The 23117-nt window shown below is 41.0% G+C and overlaps 1 protein-coding gene across 1 annotated transcript; it reads right to left on the reverse strand.

Moving 5' to 3' along the window:
• Positions 1–935: 935 nt before the first annotated feature.
• Positions 936–22328, reverse strand: LOC311220936 (fructose-1,6-bisphosphatase isozyme 2). Its single transcript, XM_084304616.1, has 7 exons — positions 22062–22328; positions 19025–19187; positions 18011–18103; positions 12104–12244; positions 10778–10915; positions 4041–4160; positions 936–1615 (listed from the first exon to the last, which is right to left on the reverse strand). Exons 1-7 carry the CDS (start codon positions 22232–22234, stop codon positions 1421–1423), a joined length of 1023 nt encoding a protein of 340 aa, XP_084160742.1. The 5' UTR covers positions 22235–22328; the 3' UTR covers positions 936–1420.
• Positions 22329–23117: the final 789 nt, after the last annotated feature.

Here is a 23117-nt window from a genome sequence, read left to right on the forward strand (position 1 = left end):
ACATGACAAAGAACAGAATAAACAAGTACGTGGTGTACTTGCTGATCTAGGCGGGTGTCACTATTACAACTTTAAAGAGTACCAGATAAACACCTGTAGAAAGAGTGCTTTGATACCTGAAGCAGTACTGAAATCACATCCATAACCTCTGTGATAACAATGCCTGTGAGCTAATACCCATTCTGTATAATTTTATGCCTGTCTTTATTCAGCCTGTGTCTTTATGAATAATAGAACATAGTTGTAAGCTTCACAATAGCCACTGGGGTTTCTTGGCAGGAGTATTTTTAACTCCTGTCCATGTACTAATATAGTTCATGGTGAGTTCTTAAGTCTTGTCCAAGTATGGGTGGGGAAGTGGAGCAGGGGTTGAAATGAGCTGATAGGGCAGGAATTGGTTAAGACAAGACAGTCAGACAAATGTCCAGGTGATGACACCAGTAGGAGACAGGAGGGTTATAAAGAAATCAGTATGCCTTATGCTTTAAGTGACCTAAACCTCCATTTTCACTCTCCTATTGCTTAGCATAGTTACACATTTATTTTAATTAATATCTTTTAATTTTATTGCTCAAGGAATGCTTGCTAGTTTCACTGCTGATTCCATATCTCCTTAGGCAGCGTCAATCTGAGTCATGGTAGCAGGGCACTCGTACGAGTTTTCTAGGAACAGTAAAATAATGTGTGTAAAAGGGCAAATGTAAATCTGAAATGATAACCTTTCAAAGTAAAGTAAAATGGAGGTGTATCAATGGTTTTGTGGTAATAACTGATCTTCTGTTGCAGCGGATTACAGATAAACTGGGAGTGTGTATGATTTGAGCGTCACATTTGCAGCAACTGTTTATTACAAATTGTGCCATTGAGAGTCCCATGTCTGTAAATAATGTCAGGCATTTTCCTGTTCACAGGAAGACTGAAATTCTCTTGCAATATAACTGGTTTTTCATCTTTATTAATTACACAGCACAAGACTTTTGGTCTTCTCAGGGTTGACAAGATAAAGAGCACCTGCAACAAAACCTCTGAAGAAAAGAAAATCCAGATAGTGGCATTGCAAAGGTTTATATGAAAATCCTGTCTCAAACAATGCCAAAATGTAATGTCAGATCAGATAAGGATACTGATACCATTCCCTTCTTTCTGTTAGTACTATATAAAGTAAGTAGCTTCTGTTTACTAATTAGGCCTCTGTTTCTACATTTGCATCACATAAAGTTAGAGGATTTTTCCATTTGTCTGCAAGGAGAAATGAAACTTTCATTTTTTCCATCAGCCATTCTCACTATTTCTCTTGCCCTCATTAAGTGGGATTTTCACCAAGAGGTGGGTGTTAAAATGCTAGACTCCACCATCCTGAAAGGTACTGTTTTTACTGTGCACTGAAGACAGATGAGCAAGGTCTGAAGTAGAAAAGCCTTTAGCTGCTCTTCTGGTGTTTCTGTACACAAGCGAGGTACTCTTTAACATCGTCCGGAGAACCGAGAATGAGAGGAACCCTCTGGTGAATACCCTCAGGTTTCACATCCAGCACTGCCTCAGTCCCAGTAGTCGCCATCCCACCTGCCTGCTCGATGATGAAAGCCATAGGGTTGCACTCGTAGAGAAGTCGTAGCTAGAAAGAAAGAGGGAACAAGAAACTGTACTTGAGGATAGTTACATCAGAGGTCTTACCAGAATGTAGCCTGTGATTTGGGCAAATTTTGGACCTAAGTACGAAACTGACTTAAGTAGCAATGTATCTCTCATCAGTCCCTTCTTCTTTCCTCCTTTCACCTCCCTTCTCACTTTCTGTTTTGAGGACAAATGTACTGACCCTGTTCTCAAGCATCAGTGCCATAGTTTCCAAGCTGACATACTGATGTGTATCATCAGTGAAGCTGTATTTTGTCAAAAGAAGCTGTTGGGCCCACAGACATTAGCAAAGCATGAAAGCCAGCTAAGCAAGACAACCATACCAGGAAAGAAAAGCCAAAACGTCTTCCTAGGTATAGGCTTTATTTGTTATCTCAAAGCTTGGGGTAATCACGTTGTGTTTGGTCAGGATATTTTGGAGTTTGAAATTTGATGCTCCCAGTTTCAAATATCAGGTTTTGATTTCAGATCTTCATAAATGTGAACAGATATTAGTGGCTTGAACTCATGCGACTCTGGTTTTGAAAGTAACTGAAGTAATTATTAAAATAAAGTTTTCACTTTTATTATGGAGTCTGTTGACCCCTGATTTCTGTTCATGGCTTTAAAGGTGTTTCCTCTGTTGTGCCTGTGTCACAGTTGAATGCAAACTTATTTAGGATACATGCCAAAATATTATGTGGTTAAAATAATATAGATGACAGCTAGTTATTTTTTAATGGACATTGCCTCTGTAGATTTAGCTGAATATTTCGCTGGCATTCTAAGACATACTTGTGTATTATATATCATGTTACTTCATATTATGCTTAAAAGGCTTTTCATGTGTGCAAGACAGAATGTTTTCTGGAAGCACAACAGAATGCAATTATACAGGAAGACAAAGTAAAGGATTGGACAGAGGACTTTGCTACCCATAGTTCCCTTATCACTGTGCTTGTAAACAATCCATGATATACCACAAACATAAATAGCACATATTAACATCATTCTTATCTTTAAAGCCCACCAAAATGCTCTTTCTGCTGCAGGGACTCTACCTGACAGGCAAAGTGGTACCATTAACCCTCATTGTTCTCTATAGTGTATGGCCAACTTTTGAAAGAGCCAGAAGACAGCAGTGGCACCACTGTGGAACCATGTGTTGAGTTTTTTCTTTCTTCACTGTGACTGCATGACAGAAGAAAAGCAGTTTTTCTTCAGGTAATAGTTCAATTGCTGTATCAAATATTGAAATCAAATTTGCCTGGACAGACATTAAGACATTCTTGGTGTGTATTCTGAAGAGTTGTTTTACTCCTCATTTTCCACATCTCTTGGACCTGCTATTCTTCTGATAAATACATGTTCACCAGGACGGAACCAGTCGTCCTCCATCCTTAAAAAGACGTAGACATCAGCGTGTTCTGACTCCAGTGTGAGAGATGGGACAAGTAGTTTTAAGAAAGTAAACTCCTGCACATATCCAACCAAGCATATAAAAGCAATTGCACAGAAGGTTTCAACCACGGTGTTGGCCAGGAAGGAGGAAGGTCTTGGAGTCAGAACACTATGACTAATGTATTACACATTGAGCTACTCATTTCTTAAGCATGACCTGCAGGTTAGCTGTAGTCCACAAGTATACTCAGACTGCTTTTAAAACATTTTTGTTGAGAAATTCGATAGTAAGGGCATCGGATGCCACAGGAGAAAAGCTGAGGTTGACGATGGCCCATGGCTCAGCATGTTCATGGAGTCACAACATTGCACTGTGGAGTCACTGCATTCCACTGAACTGCATTGAGCCATGGCATGTTTTGTACAGGTGACCAAATGGGAAATCATGTTTTCCCAGAATGTTGGTCTCAGCATGCATAAAACTCACCTTCCACGGACAGAGTTTTTTGGTCAGTTAGTAGAAACCTGTGTTTTCAGGGCTGGTGATAGTAAGCTTAGTACACTTTGGAAACAGTAGACAGGCAAACTCAGATGTCTAGCACTGAACAAAACCCTGACTGTAGTTAAGCATATCCCTTCTGGACTCTAGCTGCCAGTAGAAAGGGTGAAGGTCTCTCTTAGACCAGTGTTTTATCTGCTAGCTGTGCATAGGTATCTCAGTGGGCTTCTATGATACAGCAATGATTTTCTTCAGAAAAAGCCCTTGGGTTTAGTGAAAAATATTGGGGAATTTTTTAACATAAAAACATACGGGAACATTTCTTGCTTCAGTTGGCAAGTGCCTAATTTTCTTGATTAAATTGGATTGTTGACCATCATATCCATTAACAATACTCTCTGGAGATGGCAAAATCATTATCTCTTTATATATCTAAATTATTCCTGTATACCTGCTACTATTTTCTTTACAGGAAAATCAGAGGTATTAAGCTGACTAAGTTTACCAGAGAAGTCAAATGATTTACCTTTCCTTTAGGACTCTTCTGATTAGCAGGATACATGAAGATTCCACCATACATCAATGTACGGTGAACATCAGCAACCATGGAGCCCACATACCTGGCACCATATGGGGAACTGCCATCCTGAAAGACATACAAATGGAGCATTACATCTACCAGGCTAGACAATTGTTAGCACAGGAAAATGTCATTTTGTTATAAGCCGGGTATCTAAGCTACTTAAATCATTTGTTGCATATGGACACTGTAAATGCAAAAACCAGCCTGAAGCTTAGACTTTTGGAAGACTTGGTGATCATCATGAGTTTCTAATATAAGGGCTTTAAAGAGAAACAAACACTCACAATGTGGAAAGCACTTTGCCTGTAATTTGAGTGCACAACAATATTGTATCAACTGCTCACCTGTGAAAAAGCAAGTGGTGAAAAAGTGAGTGAGATCCTCTTGCTGTTATCAGAACAAAGTACCCATTTGATTCCTGATTCTCCGCAAGTCCCTAAGCTGAGGCAAAAGGAAGGATATCACTTTTCACTACACATCCAGGCAGTTCCCAGAGGATACTCAAATTTTTCCCTCTGGCTTTTTTTTTTAAGTTTTGAAGCTGGTTGTAGCATTCATTCTGGGGTTTAGTTTGGGAGATAGTGGGAATTTAATCATGTGGTTGCTCTCAGATTAGAAATTCATATTGCTAAAGGAGAGGTCATTTTGGTGAGAGCAATTAGGGAAGTTTATTAGGCAACCAGTTTCAGGTTTGCTGGTCATAAATATGGTAAGATAGAAGATAGACAAAAACAAAAACAAAAACAAACGAACAAACAAACAAAAAAAGGGTGACTTGTACAAATAGAAGTAATATACACCAAATTAGCTCCACCATGAGAAAAGTGATGCATCACCATACTTTTAAGAAGGGGAGATATACAATACAGATGTAAACTGAAGGAAAGTTTTCTGAGAGCTAATATGCCAAGATGTGTGGTGATTTTCTGATATCTCTCACTCTGTCTTCAATAAAGCAGGAGTGGAATTTTGGTTTCCCCTAGAAATTGACAAAGACTGAGGCTTCATGCAAATTTAATGTGCATACATATTTGTGTATTGCAATGCTAAAAGTTTGAAAAGACCTCTGCATGTTTTTGCAAGTTGTTTTTTTTTTTGTCTGTCTGAATCCATTATCTAATAAAATATCTCAGAATATCTCAGTGCTTTCTACAAGGCTTGCAAGTACTAGTTATAGAGAAATATATAAAGAGAGAACTTGTGTAACAATGCCAGCTCCAAGAACATGTCACAAGTCAGCCACCCTTCCCAGCAAAATCATGAGGTTAGCTGGGAGAAAAAAAAAAAGAAAAAACAAAAATAAAACGAAAACAAGTGGGAGGGAAAACCACAAGTGGGAGGGAAAACCACAGATAAAGAAAAGCATTTTTCTATTTTGAAATCACTTTATCTAACTGTTTTATGCAGCTGTGAATTTTTGATATTTACTCTCATTTAAAATGGGAACAGATTCTCATCAAGTTACACAGCGTAATGCAATAAAACACTAGGAACTGGAGTCCTAAGCAACTACATATGAGACTTAGATTTTTGTTACAGCTGGTAGTAAAACTGGACTAGAGAATTGTTCCAGACAGTGTGATATTCCTTGTATTTCTGCTATTTTCTATAATTCTTGCCTGTACAGATGAGGAGAACTATTGAAAATTCACAGAAAGACAACACAAAGTATAAAAGACTTGATGGATAATACACAGACCGGAACTCTTATCTTTTGTTTAGTTTAAACCTAGCTCTTGGTCTTATTACCTCCAGACACAACTGAATAACACTGTCAAGTACTCACTCCCTAAATTTCCATGGTTTTTGCTTAAATAATTATTTAGACTTCCAATGACAGCTTATCAACCTGACAGCTGTTTGCATTTGTGACTTCGCAGCTGTAAAAATCTGAGGTCAGAAAAAAAGCACCTTTAGAGCTGTTAAAGAGAGACCGAAAGTACTTCTGCAGTTTTGGAAAGGATAATTTTCAGGCAAAGCTATTATTATAGTCTAAAACTATCTTTAAAAATACAGACAAATAAATAGTTCTTTTTCCAGTTTCAGAAGGGAGCTCTAAGAAAAGTTCTTTAAACATTAGGAAAAGTCATAGGATATCGGTCACAAGCAGGCCATGAAACAAAGTGCTAAGCACTGCTTTTGTGACATGATCAGACAAGGAGCCTGCAGCACAGTATACTACTTACTGAGCATGAGCCGCACAGCTGAGCCACCTGTGTACAAACCATCAGACATGGGATGTGCTGGATTTCCTGTTCACAAGCAGATGATTTGCACAATTTGTGTGTGTTTGGGTGGTGTAAACTGAAGATAATGAGAGGCCACTGGGAATTTTAATTGCTTCTTACCCTGACATAAATTCAATCTGCTAGAAACATTGCAACTGTGTTACTGAGACTGTGCTGAGAAAGAAGAGAAATTTCTCCATTCCTGTAGATTTATCACTTCAACCACTGACTGAAATAGAATTTTCACTTCCCTTAGTATCCAGCTACCTGCTTAGGAGGGATAAATAATCCTTTTAGTTACTAGAAATGTTCTTGTTTCTCCAGTTTGGTCAGTCATACATTTTTCTTACAGATGAGAAAGTTAATAGGTGTTGCATGCTTATTGGTATATTGCCCAGGCTTTCATCTCAAACAAAAGTGCAGAGCTAGGGAAATTCAACTCAAGTTCTGAAGAGTGCCAAAGAGTGTGCTTGCCCAGTGAGCATTTTGTAGTGTTTTGATGTTAATGAAAGAGTTGGAGAACCTCGATGTTCCCTTCACCTGCATCCATGGTGTTTGAAGAAGCTTGTGCTTGCTCTTGGTTTCACCCTTTGCATTGCTTTACTTAACCCAGGGAAACAAAAGCGACCCATAACAGACAGGTCCTGTGATTTTGTCTCTTCACAGTGTGATGGAAGTCATTTTCTCCCTTACTTATTATACTAATTTCTGAAAGCTATGTTCTTCCTCAGCAGATTGGGACCATGTTTTTCTTGCATAACTATGATGACTGGGAGAGTGAGGGGAAAGAAGTCTTTTCTACAGACTATGGCAGCAAGTCTGCATCCCTCCCTCTATGTACAGTTATGGTGACAAAAGCACAATGCTTTTCTTAGCTTTTTAATGTCACTTGGGCACAGCTGGGCTGACTGGCAGAAGAAAGCTTCCTGCTCTTGATGGCAAGTTTTTGATGGCGTTGCTAAGAGAAGTCTCCATTGCATGGCTCTCGGCCAACAAGCTGCAATAGGACTCAGCTTCTCACACAGCTGTAGGAGGGTCTGGAGCTGTTCTCCTGTGAAAACAGACTGAGTGAGTTAGGGCTGTTCAGCCTGGAGAAGAGAAGGCTCTGGGGAGACCTTACAGCAGCCTTCCAGTACCTAAAGGATGCCTACAGGAAAGCTGGGGAGGGACTCCTTGTCAGGGTGTGGAGTGATAGGACAAGGAGTAATGGCTTTAAACTAAAGGATTAGAGGTTTAGATTAGATGTAAGGAAGAAATTCTTTACTCAGATAGGGGACGAGCACTGGCACAGGTTGCCCAGAGAAGCTGTGGATGCTCCATCCCTGGAGGTGCTCAAGGCCAGGCTGGATGGGGCTTTGGGCAGCCTGGTCTGGTGGGAGGTGTCCCTGCCCATGGCAGGGGTTGGAACTGGATAATTTTTAAGGTCCTTTCCAACCCAAGCCATTTTGTGATTCTGTGATTCTAAGATAAAAATGAAATGGAATACCAAAGAATAGAGATGGCCACAGCATGTTTCAGAGTTCTGTCAGTGAACCAGAGCCAGCTGGATGCTAGGGACCTAAGAGGATTACTGGAGGAAATGTTTAGACTAAAATTTGTGCAGAAAAAAAGTCTGGCACAATAGTGCCATTATATAGTTCAGGCTGGAGTAAATGTTGTTTTACAGGAAGCCTTACAAACAGCAGCTTGCTCTTGATCTGTTGAAGCAATAAGAGATTTTGGGATGCTTTAAAAAAAAATTACCTTTATGCTGGACCGTAATTCCAGAAGAGCTTTGACTAGAAAAATATTTCCCACCAAGATCTGCATGACAATGGTAAGGGGCTTACAGCTGGTCCGCAGAACTGTAGTACTTTTTCAGTGCTTTTAATTCAGATCTGATGCTTTTTTAGCAGTGGTCCACAAGAAACTTTGAGAGTCAACATGGCTCTGTGGTCCAAACTATCTAGTCTGGGACACTGCTGTTAGATAGTAAGGGAAAATCTCTCCTCTCCACCTAAAAGGCTGATTTTTTATGTTTGGTCATCAGTGACAGTGATACAGATCATGGGATATGCTGTGAGCAATGCTTCACTTGGTCTTCCTGTTTAATGTTTAACTTTTCAATTCTGTTTGGCAATGTTAAGAGAGTCATCTGAACGGCATGTTAACCAAGAACCTCAGGAAGGGGGAAACAGAGTTTGGATCAAAGGAAAAAAAGAATATGATAAAGTGACAAGAAGCTGAATTTGGTGCCTTGTTGCTTGGCTTACAGTGGCCAGAAGGACATAGGGGGCTAAGAGTGGTTCTCCTGGTTGAGAAGGGGCCTTCCATGCCCCACAGGGCAGGAGATGGGGTCAGTCCTCCCTCAGGTCACAGCTGTCCACGTGGTGGACACCCAGCAGGTACTCCCCACTGCCCTTTTGCATGCTCCAGATCAGGAGACACGGACCTCAGCTGTGCAGTGCTGTGCTAGGAGCTGCAGGAAGGTGGGAGCACCACCACCGGAGCTGTAGCTGGGCTGCAGCAGGAGCTGAAAGGTTGATAAATATGTCCTACAGATGATGCTAGGAAGCAGGTTTTATGCTATGGGAGAGTGCAACACCTCTCTCTTGTACTCCCTCAGTGTGAATATAATGTCCTTTTTAAATCAAGGAACCTATTTATGCTATTTCCTGAGCTGAAGCTCAGAGCAAGCTTTCAGATGGGCAGATTTTCTGTGGCCATAACATCAGTGCATTGGCTCTTCTCACACAGACACCACTATGACTTGGAGCAGCAAAGCACTGCTTGGCTTGGTACCCTTGTGAAGTCTTCCCCTGTCCCAAACAGTCTATGCAATACTGTGCTACTTGCTTTAAGGTAATAAAAATATCTTATCCTGACTGGAAGCAGTAGTGCAACAACACTTCCAATAGCTTTTCCCCAAATGCAGCACAGATTTGAAACTAAATAGTGTTTGCAATCTTTTTTTTTTTTTTTTTTTTTTCCCTTTTTCTTTTCTTTTCTGTATGCCTAACCTAATGATTTGGTGAATCACATGATAGAGCTGTCCTCACAGAGCCTGTGGTGAAACATCTCTGCCTGGTCTTTCCATGGAGTGTTTGAAATCTCTTTAGCCTTATCATCTCTGCCTGAGGTTGATTATTTGCTGAAGGTTTTGGTTTCTTTATTTTTAAAACACTTGAGTGGTTTGAAAAAACACAAAGAGACCTGTTGTCAGTGCATCACACCAAATACATAGCTCAGCATAATGTGAGCAGAATGAGAAGCACAGATCTTCTCTTTCCCAGATGGGCCAGCTTTCAGGAAGTATGAAAGCCATGTAGTGGGCTTCCACTTCTCTCATAGCTGGTCTGAAACTACACAATGAAATTTCAAGATAATCTCAATGAGCACATACAGGATGCCGTGAAGTGATTCTGTCTGTAGCAGCAATCTGAGTAATATGAGAAAGAGGCTTTGGAAAGAGATCGGCATTGCCACTACAGCGATGTGGTGAATTCTGATTTTCAGACCAGGAGGAGCTTCTCACAGAACGATGGCTTGAAATCTTACTCATTACATTTCCATTCTACAGCACTCTGAAGTTTTCTACTGGATACATTGTTTTTTGCGTAAGTGCTGTGCAAGTATTTTTGACAGGTAATAGCTTTAAAAAATAATCTCATGGGCTTTTCTAGCAGGAAAGCATGAAAACCGTCTTCCAGGCCAAGTTCAGTCCTGAGCAGTTACACTTCTCCATATTTTGTTATGACTTACTGGTCACATAACTACGCTTTCCAGGGAGCGTCTATATTTCCACACTGAGAGCTTGTGCTGTGTCCTCCTAGCCCTGACTGCAGGCCGTACCAAGCTGCTTATTCTCACAAGAAAAGTCATCAGACACAGGATGTTCCCAGCTCTGTCTCTCTGGAGGAAACAGTATAATCCTCTTAACAATAGAAGGTGGTGAAATTGTGCCTCACACCCTTTTATTTTTTTCATCCTATGGGTGGTTTCATGGTCCATATGATGCAAATAGACTGTGCAAGAGTTATGCCATATTTCTCAGCTGTGAACATGTACAGGAATATGATGGAGGTGCCACCCAGATCCCTGGAAGCACCTATGGGGCAGTAAGTGGAATCTAGCCCCAAATGCCCAGCTGCACAAATGACTGAGCTTCATATTCAGATATGCTAGAAAACATGGGTATACCTCTTTCTATATACCCACATTCTGCTTGCATGGTTTCAGAGTATTTATTTCCTCCACACAGTGGTGAACAAAGCTATGAATTTATTTAGCAAAGTCTAAGTTATAAAAGATATCATGCACTGGAATCCAGCGCATGAGAGGCATACCCACAGCACCAAAATGTTACACAGAACTGGATTCAGAGATGCCTTCAAAACCCTTCCCATTAGCCTGGGCACTGTAGAAGGTAGTGCTTACCAGTGAACACTGGATACAGTGCTAATATTCTCTTACCTCAGGGAATTTCTTCTTTTGCAAGTATTCTGTCATTGCAGGATCAAAATACTTTGCATAACCTTCATTGAGACTGTAAACCTTCCCTTTCTTCTTGATTTTAACATCTCTATCCACCAAAATAAATTCACCGAGACCCTGCAGAAGAACAGAGGAGACCAGTTATTAGCAGGCACCAGAATGCTTTGTTGACTTCCCATAACAGTTGTAACACCAGAGATGGCAGAAATGCTAGCACAGCTTGGTCTTTTCAGCACCAGTCTTGTGTATAACTTCACAGTATTCAAACAGCAGAAAGCACAGAATCTGTGTTAAATTCATGAAAACTTGTTACATTGGTAGCATAAACAAAAAGCAGTTTGCCTTCAATAGTTAGCGTCTCTAATGAACACCAGTCAACGCTGAAAGCAGATTGTGGATCTTTGTGTCCACAAATCGTGAGGTTATAAATGAAGAAATTACTTTTTATTTTTTTTAAACTCTTCTTGACTGTCTTGACTAAACATCTTAAAGTGAATACCATCATATCCTTGTATGCACTGGTGTCAGCAGTTGCAGTGTGACATCCACCTTCCCCCCTCTGTCTCTGACCAGATCAGTTCGGATCACGGTTCTTCCTGCCTGGAGAAAGCTTGTTTAAAAAGATTAAAAGGTGTTTGGGCAATAATGCACCCTTTTATTAAAAGCAACTTATATTATTGGCTAAATTTCATGCTGGTTTCTCAAATGATCAGCCTCCTTCTCACATTCCTCCAGTAACACTTGGCAGGCTCCTGGGCTGAGCTTTGATGAGCAGCAAAAGTCTGGTTGTGTGGGAACAGTTCTGCTTTTGCAAATTGTTGGGTATGCCGCTTAGAGGACTTCACCACAAAACTAAATCGAACTCAGGAATGATTCTTGCCCCAGGGTAAACACAGAACATGTTGGGGTTCTTTTGCAGACAAGAAGCAAAACCAAGAAAATGGCAGGAATCCTTCAAGTGGAAGCAAAGACACTGTAGTGTCTTTGTAGTATTTTTTTTAAGTGTTTCTCTGTGCAAACCAGCAGCCTGACTTGAATGAATAAGGTCTCAAACACTGTTTAACTTAAGTTCTCACGCACTGGAAACAAAAAAAAAAAAAGGGAAAAAAAAAGCGACAGAGGCAGTGCAACCAACATACATGATTAAGTGCAAGTAAGATAGCTGTGGGATGCTACAAGATGAGAGTGAAAAAACAATGGCATAGATTGCCAAGACTGCAGAGACAAGAAGTAACAAAAACGAGTAGACCCAAGCATGGAAAGCTCTACAAGACAGTGGCAATGTTTTCAACACTACAACCATACCGGATCAAGCATGAAGCAGTCCACTCCTTGCCCTGTGGAGAGGGCGACCAGCGTAGCGCTGCCATACAAGGCATAGCCTGCAGCAACAATATTGCGTCCAGGCTGCAAAGCATCTTTTTCAGAGGGCTCATCATCCGTTTCCTATGGAAAAATTAACATTGGACTGAGGGTTAAATACTTATGAGAAACAGTAAAAACAACACTTGAATAATAACTTGGGGGCAGATCTCCCTTTGGTGTCTTACCCAGGCCTTTGAAACTATCAAAGTAGAGACTGCTTTCATTAGTTCAGGGCAAATTTGGTGCAAGCAAATGTGCATGCTGGGACAGGACATGGGAAGTTTGTCATTTCATACATCTCATGTGATCAGTATGATGCCTGCCACAAAACTGATACCGTAGCATTGCAGCCTACTGTATTAAGTCAAGATCATCAGAAATCTGAGACAGAACAGCACTACTGATTTTCTGTAAATTCAAACATAAACTATCACACTGATACCACTCTGAGGGAATAACTGCGAGGGGAATGCGATAATTAACACTGCACAGCTTGCAAACAAATTGCTTCCAGTAAAGCAGGATAAGAGGGCAGAGGGCATGACGCGGTAGAACCAGAACTGTGCATTGGTCTGTGCTGATGAAGAGATGGGTAACTGAAGTGATATAAGTGTCCATATGCATATAGTAAATGCCTTTGCATATGTAATGCATGTGCATGTGTAGGTATGCACATACAGCTTTGCACAGAACTTGCACATGGTATTTTACTTCAGGCATCTGATCTGGTATCGCATTTCCTTTCAGCAACGGAATTATCACTGAGCAAGAATAGCCCAAGCAGACCTGGTACAAATATTTCCAGACAGCTCTGGGGGTGTGTTTCAGCCATAATTTATGAGAGATTAATGAGAGTACTTGGGAAAGCTGGCTCCAACCTGCACTTCTTGGGACTATAAAATGGGGAGGGAATATTAATGCTTCTTAAAAAGTTTGCCATTTGTGGTGGAGATTCTGTGGATGTTTTGAAGTTGGTTCTCTGGCAATTAAAGTGAGAACCCCCCTCAGACACTTTCCTGGGGCCCTGGTTTAGCACCTTATCATTTCAAATTCATCCAGATCCTCAGTAGTTGCATGGGTTTAATGAGATTGAGTAACAGCTAAATAGAAATAGCAGGTCTAGCCCAGAATATCTGTTCCAAAAATGAATAAATAAATAAAAGTCAGTGGAGACTGTTGTGTGTAGGAAATAAAATATTTCATGACTATTGAGTAAATTCTTTAAATGATCAAGAATGCCTTCCAGAGATATTTCCAAAGGAAAACACCCCCACTCTCACCCCCATCCCACCAGAAAAATTCCCTGCTCTGGAAAGAAGCCTTCAGAGTGCCTAAAAGGATCCAGCAAGGTGGAAGGGACAAGATAGGGATCCTGTTCATCATAGGATGCTAACATCTAGAGGAAAGCAGACACATGAGACATTATAAGTTCTTCTTTCAAGACACAGGAGGACAGTAATTTCACAGCAAAATGTTCTCATTTTCAGCTGAAAGATTTTGGCTGAAAGCATTTGCAACTTTAGTTCACAGAGCTTTTAGCAATATTTTGCTCACAACATTTGTTAAATACTATTTTGTCAAATTCTTCTGTGAAAAAAAAAAAAAAAAAAAAAAAAGCTTCCTCTTCATGGAAGCTGAAAAATGACATGTACAAATGTACCCGGTATGCAGTCCCTTAAAATTAATCATTGTATCTCCAAGTGTTTATTCAGAAAGATTATGAGCATACAATGAAGGAAAAGTCATTAAAATTCCTGTTTGTGTACATTGAAGCTATGATGAACATTGATAATTTGCTAGTTGAAGAGTTATTAAACCTCTGCTAAACAATTTTTTAAAGAAAAAACTATTGTATGCTCCATAGCATCTTCTCTTTCAAAACTATGTCCTCATGGCACGTAGATGTCACCACCAAAAGCAATGGTTGTCTATAGTAAACTAATTGTTTGTAACATGAAATACAGAAATAAGTATATATTTACACAACGAGTTGCAAACTTACTATGTTTTTTTTTTTTCTAACTTTTTGTATGTTTTCCTCATCAAAACAATTTAATTTTGTATAAATACAAAAGAAATGTGTTTTACCAAACATATTCTGTATACAGTATGTGTAGCTGCAGGTTACATATGATGTTGATTTAAAATACATTTTTCTAGGGTGCACTTTTCAGGCCTAAAAATGCATTTTCTAGGTTTATATGGCTCAGCAACCATACATTTGTTGACCACTCTGAAAAATAAAACAAAACAAAACAAAAACAAACAAAAAATCCTTTGGAAGATGGATAGGTGGGCAGAATTCACTACTTTTCCAATCTTCATTCACAACTATGTTTCCAAAAGGAAGGAAAAAAGTTCAGTCTCTAACAAACATTTTGCAGAGCTTGTTGGAATGTGAAAAAGCTACTGATCAGCTGGTATTTCATTGTTAACACTGCGGGAGTTTTGCCAAGTGCCATGTACTGTGGGACAAACCAGGGATTTAAGCTGGCTCTGTTAGCTGCTGAATATTTTCACTTCTTTCTGGTGCACAGATGGATTTTCTTTCTATTATATTTTGACTATGAGATGGAAGTAGTGAAATTTCTTTAGAAGTCTTTATGCAAATGACTGAAGTAGGCATTGTCTTCCAAACAGGGGGACTACAGAAAAGTTCTGACAGCTCTGAGACAGCCACTTTAGCCCTTTGTTCTCGCCAAGTAGATGAAAGATGCTCCACAGAGTCTGGCTATAGGGGAACCCTCAGGTGGTACCTGAACCTGAATTTTTTTGCATGTAAGATTTGCCACATGACATGATTTGCCGACATCAGCCCTTTGAGCAGCTCTAGAAAGTCTTGGTTTCCAGGTCTCCATTCATACCATGTGTTTCATGAATATCCATTACTTTTGCTCTGAATCTTTATACCTTCTCCATGGGGGACAACATGAAGTGTATGTGTGTGCATGTGTGTGTGTGAGCTGGGTATTGTCCTCATGACAATGGAGGAGGAGGGGAAGAAAATCCATCTGACGCACTGGGTAATGTTACAAATTTAAAACAGAATTCAGCAAAGCAGCAGAGTTCCATTGCATGTATGTTGGCAGCAAATTGACAGTTGTTGAGTCAGCTCAGTGGCATGAAAAATAAAGAGGAATCCAGGGAAAAATTCTTATTATCCCCACATACTGACACCAACTAAGAGCACCTCAGTGGCAGTGACTGTCTAGGTCCTATCCCTTACCCTGGCTTCTGCTGATTCAGTCCCTCAGACACATTTTTCTAACTTTCCTGGTCTTTTTAACAGTAACACACATGCTTCAGAAAATAAAAGCCAGGTTGAAAATGAAATGAAATAAACCTAACTCAGATTTTTTTCCTGGTGCTTTTTCTAAAAAACAAATTTAGTGGTTTTGTTTTTTTTTTTTTTTTTTTGGGCAGGAGGTGATATTACCTGGGGCTGTAATGGTGGCCCTGGATCAGGAGCAACAATAGACAATCATTTTCAGGTTTGAAACGTATTGTCCAAGTCTGGCCTTGGTGGAAAAGTGTTGATTATCCTCAAGCTAATGTTTCAGTTCTGCAGTGCATGCCTTTGGAAATTGAGTTAAGGTGCTGACACAGTGGGAAAATCAGTCATACAGTCAACTGGGAACTGGAAGGTTCCAAATATCAGACAGATGCCAAGGATCATCCATTGGAATTTGAATTGTTCTAGCTTTTCCAAAACAAGGTTCATGTATTTTGTATGGTTTGTATTTTCTTTCTTAGAATCATAGAATCATAGAATATTCCGAGTTGGAAGGGACCCATGAGGATCATTGAGTCCAACTCCTGGCACCACACAGGTCTACCCAAAATTTTAGACCATGTGACTAAGTGCATAGTTCTTAAATGATTCTCATTCATTGGGATAAACATCTCACTTGTTTTCCCTTGACACTATCCTGGAGCAATGATTAATAAAGCCCTTATCATTATTTAGTTATTTTGAAGGGTTTTAAGTTAATATTGTTTGGAGTTAACAATGTTGCTAAGAAATTGTCTTATGTGGAAGAAAGGCACATTAATTACCATCTACATTAGAATTAACATTTTTATGTCAGGAATTATCCCAGTGAAAGTCTGTGAATGCCACATTGTTTCTAACATTCCAGGGGAAATTGATAAGTTATTCTTGTAATTGAAGAACTGCACTTCATCCTAGCAGCAGTGTTTTTATTTGGATATGAAGAATTTGTACCAAGGAACATAATTTTCTCTTTCTGAAGTGCTGAAGTATACCCACCCACATGAAAAATGGGGACTTAAAGAGTATTTACAGCAAATATATGAATACATAATAGAACATCAACAGCTACAGAGAGATCAGAAACTGAACTGAAAACTTGAGTGCTTTGAAAGGACTTGAGTTCTTTGGGAAATGGTTCTATTCTGAAGCAGAATCCTAGGGAAGGCTGGGCTGTCCATATCCGCTACATGTCTTAACAGGCGAGCTAAAGATGATAGAGAAATCTGTGCTGTACTTCAACCTGTTATGCTATATGAATCACACTGAGCATTTGCTTTTATATTAGTGTAACCTTATGCAGTGTAACCTAAACACACTTCTAAACAGAAAGCAAATGTTTGTGACACTGTGCCTACTGTCTCTAATAATAGCAGACAACACAGCTATTGCCCATCTTAAAAGTAGGGAGGTGCTGTAGTATTTTTGGCTGTCTTTACAGGGGTAAATGGAACAGCTAGGGGTCCCTTTGCTTACCAGAAAGGCATATGGCATGGGTTGCCTCTATACAGCTAAACTCTTTTCCCTGAGAAAATCAGGATGTTAGATACACCAGCAGCAGTCCCTCACACCACACACAGGTGTTGTTTCAGACAGCGCTGTTTGGCCCAGGCTGAATCCAGGTGTCACTAACCACAGACACTGTGGACTGCCATATGCCAGCACTTTGCTTGTGCCGTGACCTCGTTCAGACTGAGCTGTGGCTGTTTGGTTTACCAAAATGCATATGCTTGATGATGAGTGTTTCATCTATGAGAAATGCAAAGACAAGAACTGGCTGGAAAACCATGAGTTAAAAGATGAGAGAGGACTTTAAAAGCATATCTTCATGCATTTGAAGTGTAGTATCTGAGTCTGCAAGTATTTCATTGCAGTCATGAGAACAGCAAATGTTGCTTCAAAATAATGATGGCTGAGGGTCTCCCATAGTCATCTGACTGTGAGCTCAGACATTAAGAAAAACACCAACTGCTGGGAGATTAGCAATCAAGTCACAAGACTTGGCATGACTCTAGCTATTAACGTTTGTTAATTTGCTGCACAGTTGCTGCTCTTTGCAACCCCATGGGGGGAAACCTGCTGACCCTGGTGGTTGTAGGTGACTGCTTCCTCCAGCCTCAGGTGGCCTCCATCGTTAGCGTGTGTTTAAACTCCTGTCTGCAACACGCATGGAAACTCATACCAGGAGGTCACCACAACTCTAGTCATGATAGGGTCTGGTCAGCTTCTGGGAAGCCCAGCAGTGATACCATGACACACCCCGGCTCTCCTGCAGCAAGGAAAACTGCACTGAAGTAGCTGACCAGCTGCCTGATGGTGGTTTTATCTAAATGCTTGTGTGTCTGGGGTAAGGAAGTGATGCCACCTAGCAAGGGCCAAGTGCACACTCCCTGGGACTTTGGGAAGCTTTTAGCACAGGTGAATCTCAAGTGTTACCTCTTCTACTCTTTCTAAGGCTCTGCTGAGCCCAAAGACACTTGGAGGACCTACAAAAGAAACTAAGCAAGCCAATACACCCAAGCCATTTTGCTTTCACCAAGCGAACTTTGCCAAGTGTGCTTTGTTTGTCCTCTTACCTTTTTGTAGATAGCAAATATGGTTCCTATTGGTGCCAAGCAGTCTATATTGGATGAGCCATCAAGGGGGTCGAAGCATACCACGTATTTACCCTGAAACAGAAGTGGCAAGAAGTGTAAGCGTTAAATGATATGTTGTCTCCTGGTACTGTTTCCTTTCACCTGGTGAGCCCTGTGTTTTTGTGGCTGTGTGTAGCCCCCCGAGCGCACGTGGTGCAGCTCGCCGGAGGAGGCTGCGCTGCTGACCCAGCTGGCCCTGCAGTGCAGCATGTTTCCCCTGGCCCTGCAGTACAACATGTTTCCCCACCAGAGAAACAGGAGAGGGCACGTTTCTGCTGACAGCACTAACGCTGATGGCAGAAAGGAGAAGTCCTCTTCATCCAAGTGGTGTAAGACATCTAAAAGCAAAAGGTTCAACCGTTCTGGAGGCCAGCATCTTGCTCAAGTACATGTGTTTTGTTTTGTCACACTCAGAACCAGGACTTACTGATACTGTGAGTGTGAGGGCAGAAGAAAAACATCATGGGGAAAGGGGAGGTTACATCGGTGCGAGCAGTGTCACTGCAACAGGATCCCCTCCTGGGGAACCCTGATGAAGCAGTCAGGTGTTTCCTCCGGCTGTGTAATGCAAAACCCAGTTCTGCCAGCCTCTCAGCTCATTTTATCTTGCCTACATATTAATGTAATCCGAACCCCTCACCCCAGTGGCCAGGGAGTGTAATAGTACACTTACATCTGGGAGCTGGGGTGTGCTAACAATTTCCGAAATAATTATTTCCCCCCCCTTCGCCAAACTTTTAATACTAATTTTTGCCCTCCGCATCTCCTTTAGCTGTTGAAAACAGGCCATCCGCCTCAGTTATTAATCAAAACAATTCAGTAATGGCGCAAATTTTCCGAGCTCCCCCGGGTTAGCTCGGGGACGATTTGGGGACCCGGGTTTTCATGCCTGAAACGCGAGTGCCCCCTGCTGCTGCCTGCGCCGACACCCCCGGAGGCAGGAGCTGCACCGACCCGCTTGTCCTTGGGGGTGATGAGCGCCTCCTTGTTCTCCTCTGTGACCAGGACGCAGGTGCTGTAGGAGGACTGCAGCATGTTGATCACCAGGTCGTTGGACAGCACGTCCAGCTTCTTCACCTCGTCACCCGTCACGTTCACGGTGCCAGCTATGCCAAACCTGGGGAAAATAAATTAAAAAATAAATGCTAATTAAAAAATAATAATAATCAAGAAACCTGGGATAGTGAGGGGACCTTTTAGAAAAACACAAGCTAGGTATTCCTTCCTTTCATCTTCCCCCACACCTTTAAACTTGGATTAAAACATTGGGATGCATTAGGAGGTGTTTGCTGCTGCTGGAAAAGCAAAGCATTCAGGAGCAAGGGAAGGAGCAGTGGCATCTTTCTGGGGCTCCATTAGGGTCCTTTTCCTCCTGTTTGGATGCTCTCCAAGACTCCTCCCAGGAGCAGAGCCTGCAGCCCATCTGGCAGGTGCCAGGCTTTGGCAGCAGCCCCAGGAGGCACCCAGAAGTGGCTTTGGGGAAGGAGAAGGGACACACACTTTCTGTGTCATCTGCCGCTGGAACAGCTCGTACAGCTGCTGAGAGCACCATGAGAATCCCCTCAGCCCCCAGCCACCCCAAAATCAGAAGCTTTGAAGACAACCCCTGATATTTCCATATGCTAAACTGCTCCTCTGGATTTTATTCAGATTAATTTATTTGGTGATCCTCAGCTGGGTTACAATGATGCTTCTATTCTATATTTTGATTTTGGTAGCACATTAATTATGTAGTACATAGTAATACATATATCTGAAATTTCCAGTTGAGGAAGAACTATTTTGACCTGACGTGTGTGGTCAGGGCATATATACGGCATATATGGAAAAACAGAAAGGACAGAAAGGGGGACAACTAAATAATCTCTATTGTGTTCATCAGCAGCAGGCCTGACTTTTGGGGACATGTCTTTTCTCTTATTCAAAGCTAAGATCTGCCTAAGCTTTTCAGAAGTATTGAGTTTTTCAGGTATTTGCATTTTCGAGTGCCAGGTTTAAGATGCTGGAAAGGAATGTGATTTTTAGGGCACGTTAAACATCCAATCTCCAGTTAGCGTGTTTCCAGGCAGGTTTCCAACCCAAATTTATTTTTTATTTTGTTAAGCCATTCTTCACTTTTGAATGGCAAATTTGTTAAAAATTCACACTGCACCATAAACCATCAAAGAAGTTACTTCACATTCTCCTATTTGGAGAAGCCAGAAAAATCTCTAGCTGCATTTTTCTGTTTAATGATAAGGTCCCAGCTCTTGCTCATGGGAAGAAGGCATAAGTGCAGACGGATGCAAGCCAGTCACCATGGTTGAAAGCTTGCCACAGGAATCTCCAAAATTTCATGGTTTCAGCAGCAGTTTGAACAGTACAGGTTACTTATTTGTGTGTTTGGATATTTTAGATATTTCTTGGTCATTATCTTATATATATATATATATAATATTATATATCATACACACATATATAATATTATATATCTTATACATATATATACATTATATATATATATATATATATATATTACACATTGTATTATATTATGTTTTATATATATATATATATGGTAGAAAAAGATGTTTACTCCTTAAGATAATGGGTGTATTCCTTCTGAAGGGAAGATTCATGTAGCACTGAGGCAGTAGTAGTGTCTTGTAGGCAAGGTGGCTATTCCACCTCCAGTCTATTAAGCAGTAGTTCTCCCCACTTATGAAATAAATCAGAAGTTGTATATTGAAAGATAAAAAATAAGTAAATGTAACATTTCCTCTAAAACAGGAAGAAAAAACAGCTCAGCTTCACCTCATAACTACAAAGTACAACTTAACAGTTAGGGTATAGGAACATGAGGCTGCTGCTAACTTTGGGTACGACTCTCTACAAATTACAGTCCACACCTGTAAAGTGAGTATGGTAGTACTGAGACATTGAATTTGTGATTGGAAAAGATCATTGAGGATTTGACCAAATAGGCAGCAGAAGCACACACACGAAAAAAAAAAAAAAAACACCACAAAATAAAACAAAAACAAACAAACAAACAACAAAAAAAAAAAACCAAAAACAAAACAAACAAACAAACAAACAAACAACAACAACAAAACAGGGTGTTAAAGCATTTCAGTGTTTCCACAGGATGAAAAAAAAAATAATTATTATTATTTTCTTCTACAAATGCATGCATATGTACATGCACAGGAATGTGCACAGACGTACTTTAATACATAAATAACAACTGTATATTTAAATGCATAGTTTTATTAGGAATTTCCAGCTCCCTGAGCTGCTTCTGATAGATTACCCTTAAAAGATCACCATTAAAAGGCTGATAGTGATTTTTTTTTTTTAATCTGGCTGAGTGAAGAACAGCTCAAGTCATTCCAGGATTAGCTAAGGTAAATTTTTACTTTCCAAACCACTACATGACAAATTATTTTGCTTTTCATATAAGACCTTTTAAGTCTCCCCATCTGTAACACTGACACTGGTTGAGGAGGGAGGGGTAAATGTACCTATGCATGATAGCATATGCCATTTCTTGCAGGGTTGTTGCTTCAGAGCATGACTTACACTGCAGTCAGGCAGAACATCAGCTTCCCAAGGCAAGCCAAGATCTGTTTGCACCACTCAGCACTGTGGTCGGCAGTTAGCAGAAAATATCATGGTGCATTTTCCTTCAGATTCACAGTAAATTTAAAAATACATCAGTATCAACCTTTATGAGGTATAATGAGGTGAATGGCACCCTGAAGTCCTGACTCATGTTTTAGCAGTAAAATATTGCAGAACAGCAGCTCGCCTAAGCTTCTACCTAGTGTTCAATACTGGAGTGCTCCTGAGAGATCTCCACTTCCCGCTCCTGGCAACCCATGCCCTGACCTCCGCCTGCCTGCAGCCTCTTGCAATGCAGTTAAACATCCCTACCCTCTTCCCAGCCTTGCAATGCAAGCAGGAGCCTCTCCACCTCCTCGTCCTCCCCATACGTCTCAGCAGGACTCACATGTGGGCAAGGCCCGCCTTTCTGACTGCGGAGGAAATGGCCTTTATGGCAGTCAGCATGGAGTTGAGCAGCTGTGTCAGCTCCCCGGTGGCTCCTTTGACTCGCCGTCCCTTTTCCATGACAAACCGCGTGAGGGTCAGCATATCTGTTTCGAAGGGGGTTTTGTCGGACATTTTTTCTGGGTACCAATGTCCCTATCCTCTCGGCTGGGTTGGGTGCTTTCTTGCTGTGTTGAGATGCGGGGCAGCTGTTTTATTTTGAGGGGAAGCTACTGGCTGCACTGCCAGCCAGAGTTTATTAAAATGCTTCCAGGACCATGTGATGGGGTGCTCAGAATAGCTGCTCACGGACTGGCTCTGCGGCTCCTCCGGGATGCAGGAAGGGAGCCCAGGACAGGGAGCATGGCTGAGAGAGCAGAGCTGCCTCTCCGCTGCCCTGCTCACAACTACAATTCCTGGTGCCCAGATCTATCAACACACCCTCATGGTACATTAGGCTGCTTTTAATGCAAAGCTCTTGCTTAGCCACGTGGCTGAAAACTGCTTTCCCAGAGCCACTGCTCAGCAGCAGGCTCAACATCACAAAGTGTGAAAAGCGATGCACAATTTGCAGCTGCTCTGCGTCTCAAGCGAGAAGACTATTTAACCACCTAATACAGTGGTGTGGAGGTTAATTCAACAACCACAGAAAATATTTCAGCCAGGGCCAGGCCTTGTCTACACCAAGATTTTTTGCATGATGACTTACAAAATGAGTGCACTGAGCATCAAGGCAGGCATCTATTAAAGATGCTTTATATTGCTGCTGCAAACCCATTTTAATAACTTCATTCCCAGTCTGGGCTACTTGTAATATTATACTGTTTGCATAGAAAAGTACTTGTTGAGCTATGGCTTGATTGCTTACGAAGTAATTAACCCTTCAATAATCTACAAATGAAGCTTATTTGATTTTAGCATGTCTGTGTCATAACTCATAAAATGAAATTTTAAGTCCAGGTTGTTATGGTAGTGCACCACGTACAGAAAACACTGCACAGGAAACATTTGGTGTTTC

This window comes from Netta rufina (assembly GCF_964035555.1).
Source record: "Netta rufina genome assembly, chromosome: Z".
Taxonomy (NCBI): domain Eukaryota; kingdom Metazoa; phylum Chordata; class Aves; order Anseriformes; family Anatidae; genus Netta; species Netta rufina.

Excerpts from the sequence above, each read along its gene's own strand:
- LOC311220936 (XM_084304616.1), bottom strand. The coding sequence starts at position 22,234 with ATGTCCGACAAAACCCCCTTCGAAACAGATATGCTGACCCTCACGCGG. Across the intron at positions 19,188-22,061 it reads AAGGCGGGCCTTGCCCACAT|GTTTGGCATAGCTGGCACCG; the intron begins GTGAGTCCTGCT and ends TATTTTCCCCAG. Across the intron at positions 10,916-12,103 it reads ACTGCTTCATGCTTGATCCG|GGTCTCGGTGAATTTATTTT; the intron begins GTATGGTTGTAG and ends GTTCTTCTGCAG.